The 26,827-nt window shown below is 45.6% G+C and overlaps 1 protein-coding gene across 4 annotated transcripts in view; it reads left to right on the top strand.

Annotated features, from left to right (window-relative positions):
* Positions 1 to 26,827, top strand: part of TPM2 (tropomyosin 2) — a 68,664-nt gene that overhangs the window by 1,221 nt on the left and 40,616 nt on the right. For all 4 annotated transcript variants that reach the window (XM_030192764.1, XM_030192762.1, XM_030192763.1 and 1 more), the window contains exon 2: positions 10,712 to 10,837. In XM_030192764.1, coding sequence (XP_030048624.1) covers positions 10,712 to 10,837 — 126 coding nt within the window. The remainder of the gene's footprint in view (positions 1 to 10,711; positions 10,838 to 26,827) is intronic.

The following is a 26,827-nucleotide window of genomic DNA, read 5'->3' as shown; positions in this document are numbered from 1 at the left end:
CAATGTAATTCAACAAAATATAAATAGTACACAAGCACCGCCATACTGGGAAAAGACCAAGGGTCCGTCAAGCCCAGCATCCTGTCTCCGACAGCGGCCAATCCAGGCTTCAAGAACCCGGCAACCCCCCCCCCCCCCTTTCCTGCTTCTGTAGTGAAAAAATTAATCGGATTGCAGTGTTCTGAATTGTTTGCAATTGCCGGATAACCTCTCTAGGTGCCCCCAATAGATAAGATTACATTAGTCCAACTTGGACAACAGCGATGCCTGCACCAATAATCTGAACTACTCAAATTCAAAATACTTGCTTTATGCATCTAACATTCCTCAAAAGAAAGAGGAAGCTCTTAACCAGAGCAGTTTGAGAGTCAAGGGATGAATTCTGATCAACATAAACCTCCAGTATCTTTATAACAGAAGAAAGTGAATAGTTTGATCCACTAAAGGGTCAAGATTGTTATCAAAATGCAAGAATTTTTTTTTGTTACATTTGTACCCTGCGCTTTCCCACTCATGGCAGGCTCAATGTGGCTTACATGGGGCAATGGAGGGTTAAGTGACTTCCCCAGAGTCACAAGGAGCTGCCTGTGCCTGAAGTGGGAATTGAACTCAGTTCCCCAGGACCAAAGCCCACCACCCTAACCACTAGGCCACTCCTCCACTGTTGCTACTATTTGAGATTCTACATGGAATGTTGCTATTCCACTAGCAACATTCCATGTAGAAGTCAGCCCTTGCAGATCACCAAGGTGGCCGCGCAGGCTTCTGCTTCTGTAAGTGTATGTGCAGGACGTCAGACTCACAGAAACAGAAGCCTGCAGGACGTCAGACTCACAGAAACAGAAGCCTGCGCAGCCTTCTACATGGAATGTTGCTAGTGGAATAGCAACGTTCCATGTAGAATTTCCAATAGTAGCAACATTCCATGTAGAATCTCCAATAGTATCTATTTTATTTTTGTTACATTTGTACCCTGCGCTTTCCCACTCATGGCAAGCTCAATGCGGCTTACATGGGGCAATGGAGGGTTAAGTGACTTGCCCAGAGTCACAAGGAGCTACCTTGTGCCTGAAGTGGGAATTGAACTCAGTTCCCCAGGACCAAAGTCCACCACCCTAACCACTAGGCCACTTCTCCACTGTTATCAATCTTTAACGAGTCAATAGTGTGACATCAAGGACCTAATCACTGTTGAACATCATTGAACAACGGATGATATTGAATTTATAGATGGAGTAAATCAGAATTAACACTGTAATCTAGAACTAGTCTTTCCCAGTTCAGTACTGGGACTTCCCCATGCCCTCAACCCAATCAATGTAGGAATGGCATCATTCCCCCTGTTCTATCAATGCAGAACCAGGACTTCCCAACCCACCCAGCAAAAGGATTCTCCACACTAGACCAGCAATGAGGCCACCCTATCAACTAACAGGGGCTCTCTCTCTCTCTCATAACTTCCCAATCCAGCATGGCCACATCCCATAATCAAGATCCTTTCTCCTACCTTCAATCCACCACTGTGAAGATTTCCCAAACCAGGAAGTAGATTCCAATCCCCAATCATCCCTCAGTGAGGCCTACACCCAATAAAACAACAACTCCTGACCCGGCAAACCAGTACTGGATCCCCCCTCCATGAGCACAGACCATGCACAATGATACTGGATCTCCCCTCCCCACCAGACCAGGCACTAGTATTGATCTCCCTTAACTGAGTCCAGAGCAGAGCAGAATGAACCCTGGTCATCAGAATGGGAGAATCCAGCTCTAAACCTCCTGTGCTTACCAAACGTATGAGGACCACAGGAAAAGCCCGCTTGGAAATGAGATTCAGCAAACAGGACACATCCACAGAGAGCTAGCAATGTGGCAGAGGCCAAAGTTAACAGCTCAACTATGCTTCCCAGGATCCCAAAAGTCAGGATCAGCTCACCTTTGCTGGCCAAGGTTTGAGACTCCCCCCCTCCCCCATCAGCTCACCTGTGCTTCCCAAGATCTCAGCTCCAGGACTGTTTACTTGTTCTTCCGAGGCTTAAACTCCCTGATCTATCAAACCTGTGCTTCCAGATGTTAGCACTGGGGCTTCTGAGGGTCCTGGGGCCACTCACCTGCACTTCTGAGGGGGCCAGGGCCAGCTCACCTGCGCTTCCCAGGGTCTTGCTGTATTACTACTGGAACCTGAATAGCTCAGGGACAATAGTTTACTATGACTAATGATCATTTCTATACAAAAAGAAGGAAGAGAAAAATCCCTGCTGCACAGAGCTTACAATCTATTCAAGACAGAGAACAAAATAAGACAGTTTAAAAGATTCTCCCTGGAGTCCAGGCTTAAATTCTTAATTTGTAGACATAATGCCAAGATCCTAAGCAGTCAGTTAGATTAGATAGAATTACTCCAGCCTGAATTCCTGAGGTAAAAAAAGGAACGGCGGTTAGCTTAGCGGAGTTTTAAAAAGGTTTGGATGGCTTCCTAAAGGAAAAGTCCAGAGACCGTTATTAAATGGACTTGGGGAAAATCCACTATTTCTGGGATAAGCAGTATAAAATGTTTTGTACTTTTTTGGGGACCTTGCCAGGTATTTGTGACCTGGATTGGCCATTGTTGGAAACAGGATGCTGGGCTCGATGGACCTTTGGTCTTTCCCAGTATGGCAATACTTATGTGCTTGTGTACTTATGTTTCTGCATAGGAGGGGTTGCTCTGGCAGTCTCCAGTGTAAAACCTGCCCCCACCCTAAGCAGTCTGGGGGGGGGGGGGGAACAGAACAGGGCTTCTTCCAGACTGTGGCTCATAAGGACAGGAGGAAACAGGCCTGAATTATCTGCCCTGGTTTAAGACTTTCTCTTGGGGAAATGTCTCCGTGGATTAAGGTTTTGCATATCATGAGAGGAATGACCCTCACTCTTGTGCCAGGAGATGATCTGGTGTCTCTCCTCTCTTGTGCCACAGCGCCTCCTTTTGGTGTAATGTGCACAGGTAACATATGCAAATCCTTTTTAACTGGGCTGTTGCTTTTTTTTTTTAATACTTGAGTATCTTTTCTTTCTCCACAGTGGTAGAGACTAGACAGTCAGCACTGTCACTTTCTGGTTTTCTTGCATTGAGCTTTATATCTGTGAGAACAAGAGTGTCCCAGGTAATCACAGCTTTTCCCTCTCCACAGTCCTGTCAGGTTTTTCTCACACAGCAGTGCTGTCCAGTGTTTCTATACTTTCCAGTGGATGAGCTGAGCTACTGTGTTGTTCTTTTCTGTAACACAGCTGTTCTGACATCAGCACCTGACGGATGTGGGACAGACTCCGGTTCAGTACTACAGGATCTGTATTTTTCTCTTTTAACAGTTTTTTTTTCCCCTGTCTTGCTGTCCATAACTCACTGTCCTGTTCTGCAGTCGCTGGAGGTGATGTTCTGATGTGCCAAGAGCTGTGTTTCAGAAAAGCACAACCCAGTAGCTCAGCTCATCCACTGGAAAGTATAGAAACACTGGACAGCACTGCTGTGTGAGAAAAAAACCAGGACCCCGACCCTGACAGGACTGTGGAGAGGGAGGAGCTGGGATTACCTGGGACCCTTAAGTGCAAGAAAACCAGAAGAAAAACACACTGAGAATAGAAATGTCACTATCTCTGATGTGTGGATGAAAAACGAAAGCTACCAGTGAAAGGGTCTGGACTCAAGACTCAAGTAAATAAAAAAAAAAGTAGCCTTTAAAGCCCCCCCCCCCCCATGTTATGATGTTCTTGTGCTTCTTTGTTCCCTGCTAGATTTATGCATTTGACTTGTTTGCTGATCTAATTCTTAAAAGCATTTTTCTCTTCGTTTGCAAATTCTGTTCCTTTCTTCCCTTCATGTCCTGGTGGATTCTCCCTCATTCCGTGTACTTGTCCCAGTTTGGTGATGGAGCCGGGCTTGGTTTGGACATTTGCTTTCATATCGTAACACTTAGTATTTGGATATGGCTGGAGCTCTATGAAGTGGCTCTGAATATAATCTATTTCTAGAAGGGATTTACTAACTTCAGCTGTGCAGTTTAGAAACTTCTGGAATGCTTTGAGACAGGGCAGAGGGGTCACCAGTTAGGAGGACAGATTGTGCTCACAGTCGGGCAGACCTACACTGACAACCCTGCCTCCTTTTACTGAGATATGTCCCAGTTCCCAAGTGCTGCCCCCTGGCAGAACCCAATCCCGGGCACTGGAGACACAGGCATGAAATCAGACAGTATTAAAAAAGTCACCCTAAAGCAATGCAGGTATTGAATAGAAAACCTGAAAAACAGCTGTGAGGTGCCCTTAAAGTAACAGAAAGAAAATAATGCCAGTAACAAACAACAGTCCCGCCTGTGAGGTGAGAGTGTCCCGGGGAAGCAGTCTCTTCATGTAAGATTACAACACCTCAGAGAAGCAGTCTCTTCCTGCGGCATGAGTGCCCCAGAGATGTAGTCTCCTCTAGTGAGGCAAAAGGCCCCAGAGATGCAGACTATTTCTGTGATGTGAGTGTCCCAGAGATGCAGTCTTCTTTCATATGAGAGTACCCCAGAGATGCAGTCTCTTCCTGTGATGCGAGAGTGCCCCAGAGATACAGAGATGTAGTATATTTCTGTAATGTGAGTGTCCCAGAGATGCAGTCTCTTTCTGTGATATGATTATCCCAGAGATCCAGAGATGCAGTCTCTTTCTGTGATTTGAGGGTCTCCCAGACATCCAGAGATGCAGTCTCTTTCTGTGATGTGATTATCCCAGAGATCCAGAGATGCAGTCTCTTTCTGTGAGGCAATATGCTTTAGAGAAGCAGTCTGTTCCTGTGATATGAGTGTCCCAGAGATTCAGAGAAACAATCTCTTCCTGTGACATGGGACATCCCCAGAGATTCAGAGAAGCAGTCTCTTCCTATGAGGTGAGAGGCTGTAGAGATGCAGTCTCTTTCACTGACATAACAGCTCCTCAAAGATTCATGAAGGCAGGCTCTTTCTATCAAAGGAGACCTCCATAGAGATCCAGAAATGCAGTCTCTTTCTTTGAGGTGAAAGGCCCCAGAGATGCAGCCTCTTCCTGCAATGTGAGTGCCATGGAGATGCAGAGAAGCAGTCTCTTCCTATCACAAGAGACCTCCTCAGATATCCAGAGTTGCAGTCTCTTTCTGTGAGGTTAGAGCATTTAAAAGATTCACATTCTTCATGAGACCTCCCCAGTGATTCAGAGGCAGTCTCGTCCTATGACATGAGACACCCCCACTCCAGATATTCAGATTCAGATAGGCAGTCTCTTCCTGTGATGTGAGAGGCTCCAGAGACGCAGCTTCTTTCTGTGACATGAGACCTCTGGAGAGACGCAGTCTTTCCCTGTGATATGAGAGAGCTCTGATGTCACAGAGAGTCTCTTCTGTGCTCTGCTGGGCCAGAGCCAGAGTTCTGTCTCGCCTTTTCCAGGGCTCCAGTCCCTCCTCAGCTCTTCTGGAACTGGGTCACCCGCATAACTCTGCTATATATGGGCTTCATTCTCATGTTGCAGCTCTCTGGGTCCCTGCCAAACCTGTCTGTCAGAATAAAGGCCACCCCGAAATTTCCAGCCCACTTCAGGAAGCATTGAGGGTAAAGGAACATGAAATGTGGAGGTGGGACTGACTAGGGAGGGGGAAAATGGCTGAGCTTCTCCTGGAATTCTTGTCACTTTTCCAAACAGCTGAAGGGATTTGAGCTTCTAAATAACTAAATCTCTTACAGTTCACTTCTGTCTCCCAGTGGAGAGAAGGAGGGGAGGGGGTCAGGGACACCCTGACAAGAGCTGGGTGGGATTAGGTCAACCACCTTTGACCACAGCAGAGAGAAGGGGGAGGTCAAAGACTCCTGACCCAGCAGAGGCAGAAAGTGAATGTCAAAGACCCCTGTCCACAGGACAGGGGACCTCAGTCTCCAAATCAAAGCAATGAGAGACAGCTAAAGCCCAGCATAGGAAGAGACAGAGAAGACAAAGAACCCAACACACCGCAAGAGACCCCTGTGCCCACAACACAGGCGGAGGGAAGGGATTTAGCTCACACCTTTGCAGTGGTAGCAGAGAAACGGAGAGCAGAGTTAGGAGGGATTTGGGGGGAGCCAGGGAGGGAACCTGTAAGTAGAGTTAGGAGGGATTTCACAGAATCCCAAATAGTAGCAGATCCCTGGTACCAATCCCCGTGTCCATCTTAATGATAGAATATGAGTTAAGAGGGAACCTGTGGGTTTCTGAATATTGGTGATTATTCACCTGTTAGATGTTCTGCTGAAGTCCAGGCTTGACAGGGGCAGCAGTGGTCAGCTGTCCGTCCATATACTGACATATAGCACTGCCTGTGCTTCTCTATTTAAACACTGACCTCCACAGCTGCTGAAAATCCAGACACCTGTTGTCCTCACAAGTCGAGGGTAAAAAGCCCGCTGTCATTCCCCTTCTATCATCACTGGCAGAGGCCAAAAACCCCTCTTATTATACCTACTGATATAGATAAAAGACCCCCGAACGTTATTCTGGACAGACTCCTACAGCCATCGTGGGCAAAGGTCATAGACCCCTCCCATCATCCCAGTACAGTTCTTCTCCTACCATCCCCAGTATAGACCATAGACCCTTGCTATCTCGGCCACCGACCCCTGTATAGACCAAATGCTTTGCTTTTCCTACCTGCCCAAATTAAGAAAAACACTGATGCATTGGCAGCTGCCCCTGACTACAGAGCTGGCTTTAAATATTAACCCTGTGCACAATTAACACTCTGGGAAGAGCAGTGTTGGGTGAGTGTGATTATTGAGTTTAATGATCAAAATTATGGGGGGGGGGGGGGGGGATTCTAGAGGTCCGGGGGCAACAGTTTGAAGATTCACCTTGGTCCAATCCTGCTTCTCCCTCTGAGGAGATAAATACCCTCCACCCACAGAAAACAGACAGACCCTTCCACCCCAAAGCAGAAATAAATCTCTCCAGCCTCCAGAAGACAGAGAGACTGCTCCATCAGTTGGAGGGAAGACAGATTGCTGCATTCCCAGAGGACACAGACCTTCCTACCTCTCCCCTCCTCCTGAGGCGAGATAGACCCCTCTATGCCCCCCAGAGGACAGATAGACCCCTCTATGCCCCCCAGAGGACAGAAAGAGCCCTCTATGCCCCCCAGAGGACAGATAGAGCCCACTATGCCCTCCAGAGGACAGATACACCCCTGTATGCCCCCCAGAGGACAGAAAGAGCCCTCTATGCCCCCCAGAGGACAGATAGAGCCCACTATGCCCCCCCAGAGGACAGATAGAGCCCACTATGCCCTCCAGAGGACAGATACACCCCTCTATGCCCCCCAGAGGACAGATGGACCCCTCTATGCCCCCCAGAGGACAGATAGACCCCTCTATGCCCCCCAGAGGACAGAAAGAGCCCTCTATGCCCCCCAGAGGACAGATAGAGCCCACTATGCCCTCCAGAGGACAGATAAACCCCTCTATGCCCCCCAGAGGACAGATGGACCCCTCTATGCCACCCCAGAGGACAGAAAGAGCCCTCTATGCCCCCCAGAGGACAGATAGAGCCCACTATGCCCCCCAGAGGACAGATAGAGTCCACTATGCCCTCCAGAGGACAGATACACCCCTCTATGCCCCCCAGAGGACAGATGGACCCCTCTATGCCCCCCAGAGGACAGATTAGTCCCCTGTACCTCCAGATAGAACCCTCTATCCCCCCCAGAGGACAAATGGACCCTTCTACCCCCTCCCAAGAGGAAAGATAGACCCCTGTACCTCCAGATGGGCCCCTCAACTCCCTTCCCAAAGGACAGAAAAAAACCTTCTTCCTCCCCCCAGGACAGAGAGACCCCTCTATACCCCCTCCCCTGGAGGACTGATGGTCCTATGTACTTCCAGTGTACAGGGAGATCTTCCTTTTCAGTCCCTGCTATTCATTTGTGATTATTTCTGTTCTACACTCTTCCAGCACCCTGACAACCTGGGGAGCTGGTTTAAATTCGCACTTCATTCCCTTGTGACACTGGGCAAATCACTTAATCCTCTATTGCCCCAGGTACATAAACTTAGATTATGAGCCCAGTAGGGACAGAGAAAGGTACTTGCATGTAGATCACTTTGGTTGTACCACAGATAGGCAGTATATCAAACCCATGACACATCCAAAACCCCAAAGCCTTAGCTTTTCCGATGTCATACCTCCTATATCCCTGAGAGCTAGAGACATCACAGGTTTGCATATATATTACATCCCATTAACTCCACCTCTTTGCTTCAGCACTAATATCACACTAATCTCACACACTTTATTTTTGGTGATTTCACACTTATCATATCTTTTAATGCTAATATCACACACCTTACAGTTGGTGATATCAAACTCCTTATCACACCTTCTAGCACTAATCTCACACACTTTATGTTTGGTGATTTCACATTTGTTATCGCATCTTTTAGTACTAATATCACACACCTTACGGTTGGTGATTTCACGCTCCTTATCACACCCTGTAGCACTAATCTCGCATGCCTTATTGTTGGTGATGTCACATTCCTTATCACACTCTGTAGCACAAATCTTACACACCTTATTGTTAGTGATTTCACACTCCTTATCACACCCTCTAGCACTAATCTCACACACCTTATTGTTGGTGATGTCACATTCCTTATCACAACCTGTAGCACTAATCTCACACACCTTATTTTTGGTGATATCACACTCCTTATCACACCTTCTAGCACTAATCTCACACATTTTATTTTTGGTGATTTCACATTTATTATCACATCTTTTAGTACTAATATCACACACCTTACTGTTGGTGATTTCACACTCCTTATCACACCCTATAGAAATAATCTCACACACTTTATTTTTGGTGATTTCACACTTATCACACCCTATAGAAATAATCTCACACACCTTACGGTTGGTGATTTCACACTCCTTATCACACCCTGTAGCACTAATCTCACACACCTTATTTTTGGTGATATCACACTCCTTATCACACCTTCTAGCACTAATCTCACACACTTTATTGTTGGTGATTTCACACTTATCATATCTTTTAATGCTAATATCACACACCATACAGTTGGTGATATCACACTCCTTATCACACCTTTTAGCACTAATCTCACACACTTTATGTTTGGTGATTTCACATTTGTTATTGCATCTTTTAGTACTAATATCACACACCTTATGGTTGGTGATTTCACATTCCTTATCACACCCTGTAGCACTAATCTCACACACCTTATTTTTGGTGATGTCACATTCCTTATCACACCCTATAGTACTAATCTCACACACCTTATTGTTTGTGATTTCAAATTCCTTATCACACCCTGTAGCACTAATCTCACACACCTTATTTTTGGTGATGTCACATTCCTTATCACACCCTATAGTACTAATCTCACACACCTTATTGTTTGTGATTTCACATTCCTTATCACACCCTGTAGCACTAATCTCACACACCTTATTGTTGGTGATGGCACATTCCTTATCATAACCTGTAGCACTAATCTCACACACCTTATTTTTGGTGATATCACACTCCTTATCATACCTTCTAGCACTAATCTCACACATTTTATTTTTGGTGATTTCACATTTATTATCACATCTTTTAGTACTAATATCACACACCTTACTGTTGGTGATTTCACACTCCTTATCACACCCTATAGAAATAATCTCACACACTTTATTTTTGGTGATTTCACACTTATCACATCTTTTAGTACTAATATCACATACCTTACGGTTGGTGATTTCACACTCCTTTTCACACCCTGTAGCACTAATCTCACACACTTTATTGTTGGTGATGTCACATTCCTTATCACACCCTGTAGCACAAATCTTATACACCTTATTGTTGGTGATTTCACACTCCTTATCACACCCTCTAGCACTAATCTCACACACCTTATTGTTGGTGATGGCACATTCCTTATCATAACCTGTAGCACTAATCTCACACACCTTATTTTTGGTGATATCACACTCCTTATCACACCTTCTAGCACTAATCTCACACACTTTATTTTTGGTGATTTCACATTTGTTATCGCATCTTTTAGTACTAATATCACACACCTTATGGTTGGTGATGTCACATTCCTTATCACACCCTATAGTACTAATCTCACACACCTTATTGTTTGTGATTTCACATTCCTTATCACACCCTGTAGCACTAATCTCACACACCTTATTGTTGGTGATTTCACATTCATTATCACACACTGTAGCACAAATCTTACACACCTTATTGTTGGTGATTTCACACTCCTTATCACACCCTGTAGCACTAATCTCACACCCTTTATTTTTGGTGATTTCACACTTGTTACCATATCCTTTAGTACTAATATCACACACCTTACTTTTGGTGATTTCACACTCCTACATCTTATCACATCCTTTAGCAACCTTACTTGTTCTTTCTCACCTTTGTTCCTGTAGAAAGGAGTGTCTTCCTTTGGTTAATATTTTTACACTGTGTCATTTATAAAGCTCCTTTGATTCAGATCCCTCACAGCAGAAGATTATGGTAGGTCCCATTAGCTTGGGAAGAGATCAGAGTTTCGGGGTGGGGCACAGAACGAGGTTCTTGTGAGATTTTTCATGAATTTCTTTCATTCAGTCTAATTTTTTCTTATCTAACATTACTGTGGATTTTCTTTTCCTTCCTCAGCTTGAAGAGGAGGTCATGGATTTGCAGAAGAAAATGAAGGGTACAGAAGATGAGGTAGAAAAGTACTCAGAAGCTGTCAAGGATGCCCAAGAGAAGCTGGAGCAGGCGGAGAAAAAGGCGACTGACGTGAGTAGCTCTTCCATTGACCTCTGCGCTCTGACCTGCCAGGCTCACACCCAGCACTTTTCTGTGAGGTTGAGGCCTAGTATCAGGCCATGAGCCTGAGCCTCCAGCACCACTATGGCCCCAGATGATAAAGCCGTCCATCAGTGCTGTCACTTTCAAAGGCCACTGAACATTTCCTTACCACTCCTGCTGCACAACTCGACACCTCAGATTTAGGTACACACGCTAAAGTAAGGATATTTTCAACTAGCTAAACCTAGGACTGAATCAACCCTGTTGGACAAATGTGGAGTCACTTGGCCACTCTTCACTGAAGTGACCCTGGTTCCTCCTACCAGTGCGGGTTTATTTCTCTGCCATCCTCTATTCCTCACAGAAGGCTTCTCCCTCCAGCTCAAACAGCTGTAGCACCTGAATATTTCCTGCGTACCTTTGAAGATCCAGAGATTTAACTGAAATGCCAGAGTTTCAGGTGAAACTGGAGCATTCCAGGTTTGCTTAGGAATAACAACATAAGAATAGCCATACTGGGTCAGATCAATGGTCCATCTAGCCCAGTATCCTGCTTCCAACAGTGGCCAAACTAGGTCAAAAGTAGCAGGCAGAAACCCAAATAGTAGTAACATTCCATGCTACCAATCCCAGGGCAAGTAGTGGCCTCCCCATGTCTGTCTCAATAGCAGACTATGGACTTTTCCTCCAGGAACTTTTTAATTCCAGATACGCTAACCACTGTTACTATATCCTCTGCAAAGAGTTCTAAAGCTTAACTATTCGTTGAGTGCAAAAATATTTCATCCTATTTGTTTTAAAAGGGAAATGGGACTTGATATACAGCCTTTCTGTGGCTTTTGCAACTACATTTAAAGTGGTTTACATAGTATATACAGGTCCTTATTTGAACCTGGTGCAATGGAGGGTTAAGTGACTGGCCCAGAGTCACAAGGAGCTGAAAATAATAAGAAACGACATAAGGAATGTCAAGTCAAATGCAAAGCGCTGATAAGGAAGGCTAAGAGGGACTTTGAAAAAAAGATTGCGTTGGAGGCAAAAACACATAGTAAAACTTTCTTTTAGGTATATTAAAAGCAGGAAGCCGGGAAAAGAATCGGTTGGCCCGCTAGATGACCGAGGAGTAAAAGGGGCGATCAGGGAAGACAAAGCCATAGCGGAGAGATTAAATGAATTCTTTGCTTCGGTCTTCCCCGAGGAAGATTTGGGTGGGATACCAGTGCTGGAAATGGTATTCAAAGCTGACGAGTCGGAGAAACTTAATGAATTCTCTGTAAACCTGGAGGATGTAATGGGGCAGTTCTACAAACTGAAGAGTGGCAACTCTCCTGGACTGATAGAACTGAAAAATGAGCTTGCGGAGCTATTGTTAGTAATATGTAATTTATCCTTAAAATCGAGTGTGGTACCAGAAGATTGGAGGGTGGCCAATGTAACGCCAATTTTTTTAAAAGGATCCAGAGGAGATCTGGGAAATTATAGACCGGTGAGTCTGACGTCGGTGCCGGGGAAAATGGTAGAGACTATTATTAAGAACAAAATTACAGAGCATATTCAAAAGCATGGACTAATGAGACAAAGCCAACATGGATTTAGTGAAGGGAAATCTTGCCTCACCAATCTACTACATTTCTTTGAAGGGGTGAACAAACATGTGGACAAAGGGGAGCCGGTTGATATTGTGTATCTGGATTTTCAGAAGGCGTTTGACAAAGTACCTCATGAAAGACTCCAGAGGAAATTGGAGAGTCATGGGATAGGAGGTAGTGTTCTATTGTGGACTAAAAACTGGTTAAAAGATAGAAAACAGAGAGTTGGGTTAAATGGTCAGTATTCTCAATGGAGAAGGGTAGTTAGTGGGGTTCCCTGAGGGTCTGTGCTCGGACCACTGCTTTTTAATATATTTATAAATGACCTAGAGATGGGAGTGAGGTAATTAAATTTGCTGATGACACAAAGTTATTCAAAGTCGTTAAATCGCGAGAGGATTGTGAAAAATTACAAGAGGACCTTACGAGACTGGGAGACTGGGCGTCTAAATGGCAGATGACGTTTAATGTGAGCAAGTGCAAAGTGATGCATGTGGGAAAGAGGAACCCGAATTATAGCTATCTCATGCAAGGTTCCATGTTAGGAGTCACGGACCAAGAAAGGGATCTAGGTGTCGTCGTTGATGATACGTTGAAACCTTCTGCTCAGTGTGCTGCTGCGGCTAAGAAAGCAAATATTATTAGGAAAGGAATGGAAAACAAAAATGAGGATGTTATAATGCCTTTGTATCGCTCCATGGTGCGACCACACCTTGAATATTGTGTTCAATTCTGGTCGCCGCATCTCAAAAAAGATATAGTGGAATTAGAAAAGGTGCAGAGAAGGGCGACGGAAATGATAAAGGGGATGGGATGACTTCCCTATGAGGAAAGGCTAAAATGGCTAGGGCTCTTCAGCTTGGAGAAAAGGCGGCTGAGGGGAGATATGATAGAGGTCTATAAAATGAGTGGAGTTGAATGGGTAGATATGAAGTGTCTGTTTACGCTTTCCAAAAATACTAGGACTAGGAGGCATGCAATGAAGCTACAATGTAGTAAATTTAAAACAAATCGTAGAAAATTTTCTTCACTCAATGTGTAATTAAACTCTGGAATTCGTTGCCAGAGAATGTGGTAAAGGCGGTTAGCTTAGCGGAGTTTTAAAAAGGTTTGGAGGTTTCCTAAAGGAATAGTCCATAGACCATTATTAAATGTACTTGGGGAAAATCCACTATTTCTGGGATAAGCAGTATAAAATGTTTTGTACTTTTTTGGGATCTTGCCAGGTATTTGTGACCTGGATTGGCCACTGTTGGAAACAGGATGCTGGGCTTGATGGACCTTCAGTCTGTCTCAGTATGGCAATACTTATGTACTTATGCAGTGGGAATTGAACCCAGTTCCCCAGGATCAAAGTCCACTACACTAACCACTAGGCTACTCCTCCACATATTTCCATTTAACTTCCTTGAGCGTCCCCTAGTCTTTGTACTTTTAGAATAAGTAAATAATTGATTTATTTCTTCTCATTCTACACCACGCAGGATTTTGTAGACCTTAATCATATCTCCCCTCATTGGTCTCTTTTCCAAGCCCAAACCTCTTTAGCCTTTCCTCATACGAGAGGAGTTCCATCCCCTCTATTATTTTGATCGCTCTTCTACTACTACTACTACTTAGCATTTCTATAGCGCTGCCAGGGTTATGCAGCGCTGTACAAGTTTAGACATGGGGAAGGACAGTCCCTGCTCAAGAGAGCTTACAATCTAAAGGTAATAAGCTATGTAGCCAGTGTAGGTATCAGGAAAGGGGAAGGTGGTTAGGCGCCAAAAGCAAGGGAGAAGAGATGGGCCTTTAGTAAGGACTTGAAAATGGGCAGGGAGGGCGCATGGCGTATGGGCTCAGGAAGTCTGTTCCAGGCATAAGGTGATGCGAGGCAGAAGGGGCGGAGTCTGGAGTTAGCGGTGGTGGAGAAGGGTACAAATAGGAGTGATTTTTCATGAGAGCGGAGGTTACGGGTGGGAACATACGGGGAGAGGAGGGTAGAGAGGTAATGGGGGGCTGCAGATTGAGTGAACCTTTTCTAATTCCGCTATATCTTTTTTGAGATATGGTGACCAGAACTGAACGCAATACTCAAGGTGAGGTGAGGTTGCACAATGGAGCAATACAGAGGCATTACAGTATTCTCTGTCTTACATACCATCCCTTTCCTAGCATCCTGATTAATTTTTTGGCCGCCACAAACTGTGCAGAAGATTTCAATGTATTGCCAACAATGACACCTAGATCTTTTTCTTGAGTGCTCACTCCTGAGGTGGACCCTAGCATCAGGTAACTATGATTCTGATTATTCTTCCCAATGTGCATCACTTTGTACCACATTTTATTTATTTATTTAGATTTTGCTCACACCTTTTTCAGTAGTGGCTCAAGATTCAAGATGAGTTACATTCAGGTGCTCTGGATATTTCTCTGTCCCAGGAGGGCTCACAATCTAAGTTTGTACCTGAGGCAATGGAGGGTTAAGTGACTTGCCCAAGATCACAAGGAGCAGCAGTGGGATTTGAACTGGCCACCTGTGGATTGCAAGACCCAGTGCTCTAACCACTAGGCCACTCCTCCACTCCATTAAATTTAATTTGCCATTTGGATGCCCAGACTTCCAGTTTCCTAAGGTCTTCCTGCAATTTTTCACAGTCTGCATGTGTTTTAACAACCTTGAATAGTTTTGTGTCATCTGCAAATTTAATCACCTCATTTGTTATTCTGATTTTCAGATCATTAAAAAATATATTAAATTAGCACCGGTCTCGGTACTGATTCCTGCGGCAATCCACTGTTCACCCATTGAGGAAAATGGCCATTTAACCCTACCCTCTGCTTTCTGTCCAATAACCCAATTCCTAATCCAGAACAGAACATTGCCTCCAATCGCATGACTCTTTAATTTTCTCAGGAGTCTTTAATGAGGAACTTTGTCAGAGGCTTTCTGAAAATTTAGATACACTACATCAACCGGCTCACCTTTATCCACATATTTATTCACGCTTTCAAGAAATTAAGCAAATTGGTGAGGCAAGACTTCCCTTAGCTGAAACCATGTTGACTCTATCCCATTAAGCCATGTTTATTTATGTTTTCTGTAATTTTATTCTTATAATAGTTTCCACTATTTTAACCCGGCACTAACAACAGGCTTAATGGTCTGTAATTTCCGGATCACCCCTGGAACCCATTTTAAAAATCAGAATCATATTGGCTACCTTCTAATCTTCAGATACTATGGATGACTTTAACGACAGGTTACAGATTGCGAACAGCACATTAGCAATTTCATGCTTGTGTTCTTTGAGTACCCTCGGATGTATGCCATCCGGTCCAGGTGATTTACTACTCTTTAATTTGTTGATTTGTCTGAGTATGTCTTCCAGGTTCCCTGAGATTTCTTTCAGTTCGTCTGCATCATCACCCTTGAAAACCATTTCTGTTACAGGTAGCTGTCTTACATTTTCTTCCGAAAGACCAAAGCAAAGAATTTATTCAACTTCTTGCTATGGCTTTGTCCTTCCTGAGTGCCACTTTTGCTCTTTCATAATCTAACGGTCCCACAGATTTCCTCGCAGGCTTTCTGCTTCTGATGTACCTGAAAAAGTTGTTACTGTGAGTTTTTGCCTCTGCGGCAAGTTTCTCTTCGTATTATTTTTAGACTTTTTTTTAGCTTTGCCAGTGCTTATGTTGCTTCTTATTTTCTTCCTTTTTCCATTCTTTGAAGGCCTAGTACTGATTGTCATGAAAAAATGCTATACAGTCATACAAAAGGGTGAAGATGGTTTATTAAAACAGGAGCTTTTATTGTTTACACTGTATTTACCACCCAATAAATGAGGCCCTTAGATTGTAACACCTCTGGGACAGGGGAGATTATATAGTAAATATGGGAAGATAAGAGGCCTGTTTAGTGCATTCAGTCTGCCAACAATTTGAGGCCAGCGTAGCTAAATCATACAATATCATGTGAAGTCAACATGCAAAACAAAGTAACATAGTAGATGACGGCAGAAAAAGACCTGCACGGTCCATCCAGTCTGCCCAACAAGATAAACTCATATGTGCCACTTTTTGTGTATACCTTACCTTGATTTGTACCTGTCTTTTTCAGGGCACAGACCGTATAAGTGTGCCCAGCACTATCCCCGCCCCCCAACCACCAGCCCCACCTCCCACCACCGGCTCTGGCACTGACCGTATAAGTCAAGTGTCATTAAATCCATCTCTATACTATGCCTAATTATAGGATGAGCTAACTTCAGGGTCACACAGTAGCAATACCTGAAAGTTGCTAACTTTCGGATTCTTTTCCAAAATTAAGTTGTAAATGCTTGTGTACAGACCTTAAAAAGTCTCTGTATGACCCATCTCTCCACTTAACCGAGACTTCCATTAAAGTCCCACAGCTGAGCCACGTTTTCAAATCTTCGACTGTTCATGCCTCTATTCTGTGCAAGTCAGAGGTATATCAAAAGTTTTTTTTTTCTCCACGCTCTGCCCTCGATCATCATCTATAAAAGATATGGGCTGACTATTCCACCAGCAAATTCAGACAATGTTGTAAGCCACATTGACCCTACTGCTATGCGGGAAAATGTGGGTCGCTTTACTCATACTACCCCTCTCCTCAGGTCGCTTCACTGGCTCCCTATCCGTTTTCACATCCTGCTTAAACTTCTTCTACTAACCTATAAATGTACTCACTCTGCTGCTCCCCAGTATCTCTCTACACTCGTCCTTCCCTACTCCCCTTCCCATGCACTCCGATCCATGAATAAATCCTTCTTATGTTTCAACAATTTTTATTGAGAACGAAATTTACACAATTACAATCAGCATCAATTACACTTTTCAATACCATCAAGTTGTACGATACAGCAAACTCCAAAACCATTCTCTTTTTGACCTTCTTAACTCCCCCCCTTACTCCTCCCATCCCTACCCCCCCCCCATACCCTCATATACACCTCCCTCGTCAGCATTGAAACATTTTACCAACTGCATTCATAATTTATTAAGGATTAGGCTTCTTCCCTTCTCATAGGCGTAGTTTGACTGTTTCATTTGGGGGGGCAAAGAATGGGCGGAGCATATTAGCATATCATTTGCATATATACATATGCAAATGAATATGCTAATATGGAGGAAGGAAATGAAATTTACAGGCAAAATATCACAGATGCACATTTCAAAAAGCTGACACATTTCAATTAATAAATTATGAATAAAATACTTTTATTTACCTTTGTTGTCTGATCATTTAGTTTTTCTATTCTTTGGTCCCAGTGTCTTCTTTCCATTTGATATTTTTTCTCTCAACATGTCCACCATCCTCCTGTGTCCTTATGCGTCCTGTCTACCATCTGTAGCCCTGTCCTTATCCTTTCTCCAGTTTCAGCATCTGCCCTCAAAGTGTTCCAATCCAGCCCTTAAATTCAGCAATTTCCCCTCCATCCAAATCCAGCATGTCTCCCCTCCATCCATGTGCATGAACTTCCTCTGTCTTTCCTCCCCTCCATCCATGTCCGGCATTTCTCCTCTCTCCCTTCCACTCCATCCGTGTGCATCTCCTTCTTCCCTCCCCTCCATCCATCCATGTCTTTCTCTTCTACCCTTCCATCCAGTGTCATCCCTCTTTCTCTCTCCATCCTTCTACCCATTACCCTCTCCCAATCCTTCCGTCTACTGTCTCCCTCTCCTTCCATCCATTGTCTCCCTCTATCTCCCTTCCTTCTAAACAGTTCTCTCTCTCGACCCTTTTCCATTCAGCATGTCCTCTCTATCCCCATCCTTCCAGTGTCTTTCCTCTTTCCCTCCCTACCCTTACGTCCAGTGTCTTCCCTCTTTCTGCCCCCTCCTTCCAGCATTTTCCCTCTTTCTCCCTCCTTTCATTCAGCATTTCTCCGTCTGACAGCTAGGGTCTGCCCCAGGTTCTCCCCAGCAGCTTCTCTCTCTCCCCATCTTTCCACTAATCTCTCTCTCTCTCCTCTTCCATCCAGCATCTTCTCTCTGGCTCTCCCATGCTCTCTTCCATGTCCCCTCTTTCGCTCCCCATCTCTCTCTGGCTCTCCCCTGCTCTCTTCCATGTCCCCTCTTTCGCGCCCCATCTCTCTCTGGCTGTCCCCTGCTCTCTTCCATGTCCCCTCTTTCGCTCCCCATCTCTCTCTGGCTCTCCCATGCTCTCTTCCATGTCCCCTCTTTCTCTCCCCATCTCTCTCTGACTCTCTCCTGCTCTTTTGCATGTCCCTGGCTCTCCCCTGCACTTTTCCACTTTCTCTCTCTCTCCTCCAGCGTCCTCATGCATCCCACCTTTCTCTTCCCTCCCCTTTTTGCTCCCATCACTCTCACTCCTTTCTCCACCCCCCTTTTCCTATTCCCTGCCATTGCTTTCCTTCCTCCCGCTTCCCCTTAGATGTGGCACCTCACATCTTCCTCTCTCCACCCCCTTTCCCTTTGGTCTAGCAGCTGGCTGGCATGATGCATCACTCTCCACCCCCCCCCCCCGGACTAGTTCGGTATCGCTCTCCCCCTCCGCTCCTGTCATGTCTTTGAACGTCGAGGATTCCTTCCGGTAGCAGCAGAATCGGCAATGATGTAAGCGCTGCTTTCAGCCTGCCCCAGAAGCCTTCTCTGGACAGCGTCCCTCCTACGCGGGAAACTGTACAGAGAGTGCTTCCGGGGCAGGCTGAAAGCAGCGCTTACATCATTGCCGATTCTGCTGCTACCGGAAGGAATCCTTGACATTCAAAGACGACGTGACAGGACAGGAGCGGAGGGGGAGAGCGATACTGCGGTAGTCGGGGGGGGGGGGGGGCGGTAATGATCGCGCGGTCCACGGGAGGGAGGGAGATGTTCAAGGCAGCGGGAGCTGCACCCGGGGTGGTCCAGTCCGGTCCAGTCTGCCCTGCCCTTGCTGCACTTCTGGCTGGGGAGGCTTAGCCTCCCCAAGCCTCTTATACCGGGCGCCTATGGAGAGGGGTAGACGTACACGCTCCTCTCCATCCGCTTGGCTTCCCTGCCCTCTCTGTCTGCGTCCCGCCCGAAAGGAAATGACGTCAGAGGGCAGGGAAGCCAAGTGGACGGAGAGGAGCGCGTGCTTGCATGTGGTTTTTTGTTTTTTTTTAACTAATGGCGCGGCGGCGCCTCGCGTCATTTGGGGGGGCATTGCCCCCCCCTCGCCCCCCCCAGTCTACGCCTATGTCCCTTCTGTGTGAGTTTGGCTAGATAAGGATTCCAGAGTTTAAGAAATCGAACTTTGCATTTATATGAGCCTCTGGCCTCTTGTGCTTCCCATGTTAGTACTTGGTGTATTTGGTTACGCCAATGCCAGAATTCAGGAGTGTCCGGCGAAGTCCACGTTTGCAAAATGCATTTTCGTGCTATCAGACAAAACTTGCGACACAACAGTACCTTTCCCGCACTAAGCCCCCTGAATGAGCCCGGACAGTCAGGCACCACCTAAATAGCTGTCCCCTCAATACGGCTCGACATCAAGAGGGAGAGAAAAGCTACCACTCGCCTCCAAAAGCATCGTATAACTGGGCACCCCCAAAACCCATGATATAGAGAATTGTCAGCCGATTTACACTTCAAGCAAGTGGGAGTGTCAATTCCCCTTGGGATAAATTCTTCTTATCTGTTCCCTTCTGCGCTACTGCCAACTCCAGACTTCGCTCCTTCTCTCTTGCTGCACCCTACGCCTGGAATAGACTTCCTGAGCCCCTACGTCCATAGGCGCCAACTTTTCTAAATTATTGGGGGGTGCTAAGCCCAATGGAAATAACCCCTTCCTGGACACATACAAGGAATTTTCTCAATATTGGGGGTGCTCAAGCACCCACAGCACCCACAGAGTCGGCTCCTATGCCTACGTCTTGCCCCATCATTGACCATCTTTAAATCTCTTTAACATTGCTTTTGACTCGTAACCACTTGTAACCACTCGCCTCCACCTACCCTCCTCTCCTTCCTGTACACATTAATTGATTTGATTTGCTTACTTTATAGATTGTAAGCTCTTTGAGCAGGGACTGTCTTTCTTCTATGTTTGTGCAGCGCTGCGTACGCCTTGCAGCGCTATAGAAATGCTAAATAGTAGTAGTAGTAATAAATAAATTAAACCATTCCTGACCTCGTGCACAACTTTCTTTAAATTAATCATCTTACTTTCTAACTCGTGTTACTCTCTTACCTATCTATATGTTCCATCTTTGCTGTACCTTCAGTATCAATTAAAATGTTCTATTACGTATTGTGTTGACATTGTTAGTATACTATGCCATACTTTTTAGTTATTTGAATATTTTTACTACTGTAATTGCCTATTGCTCATGTTTGATCTATTCTTACTGTACTCCGCCTTGAGTGAATTCCTTCAAAAAGGTGGTAAATAAATCCTAATAATGTTGTTGAACATGGATTAGCCTCGAGATAAATGGAGTTCACACTGTTTGCAGCCTGACTTGTGCAGGTTACAGCCCTCTATGCCCCGTTTAAAGGTCCTTTATTTCTGATTTCATTCCATGCTTCCTCTGTGTTTATCACACATGTTTTTCATTCAGTTGTGCTATGGGTTATGGCCTGTGATTCTACTAGTGACTGTGTGCATTTAGATCTAGCTGCACATTGACCCCCTGGGGCCCAAAGTGGGGGGCACACTTTGGCCTGCCGCAACCCCCACCCTGCCGTAATCACACATACCTTGGCAGGTGGGGGGTCCCCAACCCCCGTCAGCTGAAATGTTTCTCCAACGCTGTCCTCTGTGCATCGCCTGCCCTGCATCCCCTCATGTCGCGTACATGCTCGGTTTTAGTGAAAAAGGGAGCACGGAAAAGGGGCGATCATGGGTGTTTCAGGGTGGAATGGGGGTGTGGCTTTAGGTTGCGTACGCAGGAATCTGACGCAAATGGTTGCGGTTAAATTTACACATGATCGTAACGCTTAAGCGACATTCTATAAACCACGAAAAACTTTAGACATGGCTTATAGGATAGCGCTTAAGCGGGGGGGGGGGGGGGGGGGGGGGGTTCGCTGCCATTTACTGAATCTTTCCTGAGTCCATTTTAGGTAGTGGGAAAAGCAAGTTATGTTCATTTGTTTTATCCTTTTATTTGGTAAACTTGATTTAATACCTTTGAATCAACAGACTTCACATTTAAAGAGGCAACTGCTGTGTTCATATTTGATCTTTGTAAAGGCTGTTTGGGGGTTTCCACTCTACCCCTCACCCACACACCCCCTTCCCTGCTTTTATTTTATTAATTGCTCTTGGGTCAAATATTATCTTTCAGCCTGACTCACTAATTCAATGTAGTTATGAATCTTTGTTCAATTTTATCTTCTCTTCTTCCATAATTCATCCTACCTGCAACTTGCCTGATTTCATTCTTTCCTATCTTGGTTCTGTAGAATGGAAGATGAAGAATCAGACACGGTGGAAGATGAACTTACAAGCCTGTATTGTAGAGAGCAGGTAAAACGATGCCCGACACGGCCGTGTTTCGCCCAGCAGGGCTTGTGAATGAGCAGAGACTTTCAGTTTCTTTGATGCGCTGTATTACCTGGGAGATGGTTACACCACACCCTGGTTCTCTTATCTTGGGGAAAAGTGAGAGAATAACTCCTCGAGGTACTATATCACCCCTGAAGCAGCCCTGCTGGGCAAAACATGGACATGTCAGGCGTCCTTTTACCTGCTCTCTACCAGCGGCATTCCTTGGCTGCTGCGCACCCCTCTTCCCGCTGGTGCAGCGTCATTCGTTCCCCCCCCCCCCCCGGGTGCAGCACGATGTCCCCCCTGGGTCATCACCGTCCCTCCCCAGCGCATCACCTCCAAGCTTCCCCCGCAGGTCCATTCTTCTTAGCTGCTGGGGTGCTGGGGAGGAGGAAGTAACCTGTTCCGGGGCAGAGGGAGCAGGGAACCAGTGGAGCTGACAGCCGCACTGCTGCTCTCTGCACCCCTCCAGCAGCGTGCACCCAGGGTGGATCACCCCCACCGCCCCGCCCTCGGGATGCCACTTCTCTGTACAATACAGACTTGTAAGTTCATCTTCCACCGTTTCTGCTTCTTCATCTTCCATTTGACTGGGACAAGCGGACCACTTGTTCATCTGTTTTTTTAGGACTATCGTGGCTGTATCCAGGGGATTTCTTTTCTTTCTCAGATGGAACTGTGGCTCATATTCCATCCCTAATCAAACATTAGCAACCTCTTCCGTGACCGCAGCGCTCCTGCAAACATTTCCATATCCAAAAGCCACATTTGATGACACATAATAAGGTTTCCACCCTTCTGCACTTCATTTCCATCTTTTTTTGCCTTAGGGGCTTAACTCAGAGGCCTTTATTCAATGTTTGTTTTTTGTCTTGCTGTCTTCAAACAGAAGCTTGAATTGAAGTAGTGCAGAACCAAATAATTGTCAAACTATAATATCAAACTGCTGATACATAACCACAATAAAATCCAGGAATGAATCAAGCTCTAAACAACATGTAATTAAACTGTGGAATTCACTGCCAGAGAATGTAGTAAAAGCAGTTAGCTTAGCGGGGTTTAAAAAATGTTTGGCTGGCTTCCTAAAGCAAAAGTCCACAGACCATTATTAAAATGGACCTGGGGAAAATCCACTGCTTATTTCTAGAATAAGTAGCATAAAATGTATTGTACTGTTTTGGGAATCTTGCTGGGTATTAAAATATTAAGAAATATCACCTCTGATGGGTCATAATAAATTTATTATAAAAGCAGATAAGTGATAGTAATTGTAATTTTGCCAAGGGATATTCAAATACATTGATATTTTCTCATAGCCTCCTCTATCTGTACCTTTAAATAACTTTACCTGGAGACTGATCTTCAAAAAGATATAAACAAGACGGAGTCGGTCCAGAGGGTGTCTGTAGTCTTCATCATAAAGTGTATGGGGACAGACTTAAAGATCTGAATATGAGGGGAGATATGATGAGACACTTCAATACCTACATGGCATAAATGCGCAGGAGGTGAGTCTCCATCAGTCTGAAAGGACGCTCTGGAATGAGGGGGCATAGGATGAAGGTGAAAGGGGACAGACTCAGGAGTAACCTAAGAAAACACCTCTTCATAGAAAGGGTGGTGAATTTGTGGAATGGCCTCCCAGTTGAGGTGGTGGAGATAAGAACTGTAACTGAATTCAATGAAGCTCTGGGCAGGTACATAGGATCTATAACGGAGAGTAAATGCTATGGATGGGCAGACTGGATAGGCCATATGGTCTTTATCTGCCTTATTTTTCTATATTTCTCAGTTTCGCTCCACCCTGCTTTTCCCCTCTGCTATATAGATAGATACAGGTTCCCTCCCCAAAACCATCCTAACTCTGCCCCTGAGCTATACAGATAGTTACAGGTTCCCACCCTCAGTTCCCTCAAATCTGCTGTTCCATTATTCAGATGGGGCAAAGAGGTTAATTCCATTTCCAGACTACCAATGTGGCATAAATGCACAGGGGGCATAGGATGAAGGTGAAAGGGGACAGACTCAGGAGTAACCTAAGAAAACACCTCTTCACAGAAAGGGTGGTGAATTTGTGGAATGGTCTCCCAGTCGAGGTGGTGGAGATAAGAACTGTAACTGAATTCAATAAAGCTCTGGGCAGGTACATAAGATCTATAAGGGAGAGTAAATGCTATTTACTAGAGGAACGAGAGGACATGAAATGAGATTGAAGGGGGGCAGACTCAAGAAAAATATCAGGAAGTATTTTTTCATGGAGAGAGTGGTGGATGCTTGGAATGCTCTCCCGCGGGAGGTGGTGGAAATGAAAACGGTAACAGAATTCAAACACGCGTGGGATAAACATAAAGGAATCCTGCTCAGAAGGAAGGGATCCCCAGAAGCTTAGCTGGTGGTGGGAGGCAGGGCTGGTGGTTGGGAGGTGGGGATAGTGCTGGGCAGACTTATACGGTCTGTGCCCTGAAAAAGACAGGTACAAATCAAGGTAAGGTATACACAAAAAATGGCACATGTGAGTTTATCTTGTTGGGCAGACTGGGTGGACCGTGCAGGTCTTTTTCTGCCTTCATCTACTATGTTACTATGGATGGGCAGACTGGATAGGCCATACAGTCTTTATCTGCCTTATTTTTCTATATTTCTCAGTTTCGCCCCACCCTGCTTTTCCCCTCTGCTATATAGATAGATACAGGTTCCTTCCCTCACTCCCCTTCCCCAAAACCATCCTAACTCTGCCCCTGAGCTATACAGATAGTTACAGGTTCCCACCCTCAGTTCCCTCAAATCTGCTGTTCCATTATACATATGGGGCAAAGAGGTTAATTCCATTTCCAGACTACCAATGTGGCATAAATGCGCAGGAGGTGAGTCTCCGTCAGTCTGAAAGGACGCTCTGGAATGAGGGGGCATAGGATGAAGGTGAAAGGGGACAGACTCAGAAGTAACCTGAGGAAATATGTCTTCATGGAAAGGGTGATGAATTCATGGAATGGCCTCCTGGTGGAAGTGGTGGAGACAAAAACTGTATCTGAATTCAAGAGAGCTTGGGACCAGTGCTCAGGATCTCTAAGGGAGTGAAAGGGAGAGTAGAGGATGGATGGACAATCTGGATAGGCCATATGGTCTTTATCTGCCTTCATTTTTCTCTATTTCTCTGTAAGCCTGGAGGCTCAGAAGCAGCGGGAAAATCCACTGCTTATTTCTGGGATCAGAAGCATAAAATGCATTGAACTTTTTTGGGATCTTGCCAGTTATTTGTGACCTGGATTGGCCACTATTGGAAACAGGATGCTGGGCTTGATGGACCTTCAGTCTGTCTCAGTATGGCAATACTTATGTACTTATGAACTTGGGATTCTGAATGGAATCTTCCAGCTACCTGCTCCGGCCTGTCCCTGCCTGTCGGATCAAGCTTATCCCTGCCTGCCCCAGTCATCTGTTTCACTGACTCAAGTCGCTACCAAAATCCTACTCGCTTTATTAACTGCTGCTTGACAATCTGCAATATTGCTAGCATTTAGGCTTAGCTGCATCTCGGCTGCATCTCACTGTTACCCATTTTAATCATTGATTGATCTGCTTTAATGCTAATGTTTAAAACCTCAAGTTGTTACCTCGACTTCTGATGCATATTGAATACCTATTTTAACTATTGACTGTATTCCTCTACTCTATCTCAACCGCTGACTGAATTCCTCTAGACACTCTCACTCCCTATGCCCTAGCTGTTGCCTACTGTCCCAGTCCTAGCCTTCCCGCCTTCCTCCTCTACTCCCATCACGTTAGCCACTTCACATTTATCCACATCCACCTTAGCCCCATATATGGCCCCTATACACATTCTCTTCATCGCCCTGTCCCTTCCTAACATCTTCACCCCTCCCCCTCCACTGTCTACCTCAGGAACTCATTGCCCACCCTCGTCCCCTCCCGTCCTACTCATCACTCCCCTACCCTACCTCCCCCCACCCCCCACCACCTCCCCAGCTCTCCTGCCCCCCTCATCATTCCTAGCTCTCAACCTTCTACACTTCCTCCCCACCATTAACCCATCCCCATTCCTACTTAACACATCCCGTCTTCGTCTTCTTCGTCGACCCTCCTCCCCCACCCTCCTCCGCACTCTCTTACTCCTTCTCCTACTTTCCGCAGGTGACATCAACCCCAATCCAGGTCCCCCTCACCTCTCCTCTCCATATCCACGCAACCGATCCCAGAATGCCTCCAATCTCATCCCTATCCCCATTCTCCCCCCTGCTTCCCTCCCCTTCTCGTGTGCCCTATGGAATGCCCACGCAGTATGCAACAAACTCCCCTTCATCCACGATTTATTCATCTCCCGTTCCCTTCAACTGCTCGCTTTAACTGAAACTTGGATAACCCCTAGCGACACTGCCTCTATCGCAGCCCTATGCCATGGAGGACACTCCCCGCCCAGATGCATGCGGTGGAGGCGTTGGGTTTCTTCTCTCACCCTCCTGTAGTTTCCAACCCCTCCCCCTGCCACAGTCTCACTGCTTCTCATCCTTCGAAACTCATGCCATCCGGCTATTCTACCCGACACCACTCAGAGTTGCAGTCATCTACCGCCCCCCCTGATAAGCCCCTCTCTTCATTCCTTACTGACTTCGACGCTTGGCTCACCGTCTTTCTTGATCCCTCATCTCCATCCCTCATACCTGGTGATTTTAATATTCACGTTGACAACCCATCCAATTCCTACGCTTCTAAATTCCTCACTCTGACATCCTCCTTTAACCTCCAACTATGCTCTACCACCCCTACTCACCATAATGGCCATTGTCTCGACCTCGTTCTCTTCTCTTCCTGCTCACTTTCCAACTTCGGCACCTCAGTCCTTCCAATCTCAGATCATCACCTAATCACCCTCACACTTCACCACCC

The sequence above is a fragment of the Microcaecilia unicolor genome, chromosome 2 (genome assembly GCF_901765095.1).
Source record: "Microcaecilia unicolor chromosome 2, aMicUni1.1, whole genome shotgun sequence".
Classification (NCBI taxonomy): domain Eukaryota; kingdom Metazoa; phylum Chordata; class Amphibia; order Gymnophiona; family Siphonopidae; genus Microcaecilia; species Microcaecilia unicolor.
The sequence above is the reverse complement of the archived record's forward strand: the minus strand, read 5'-3'. Positions and strand labels throughout refer to the sequence as shown.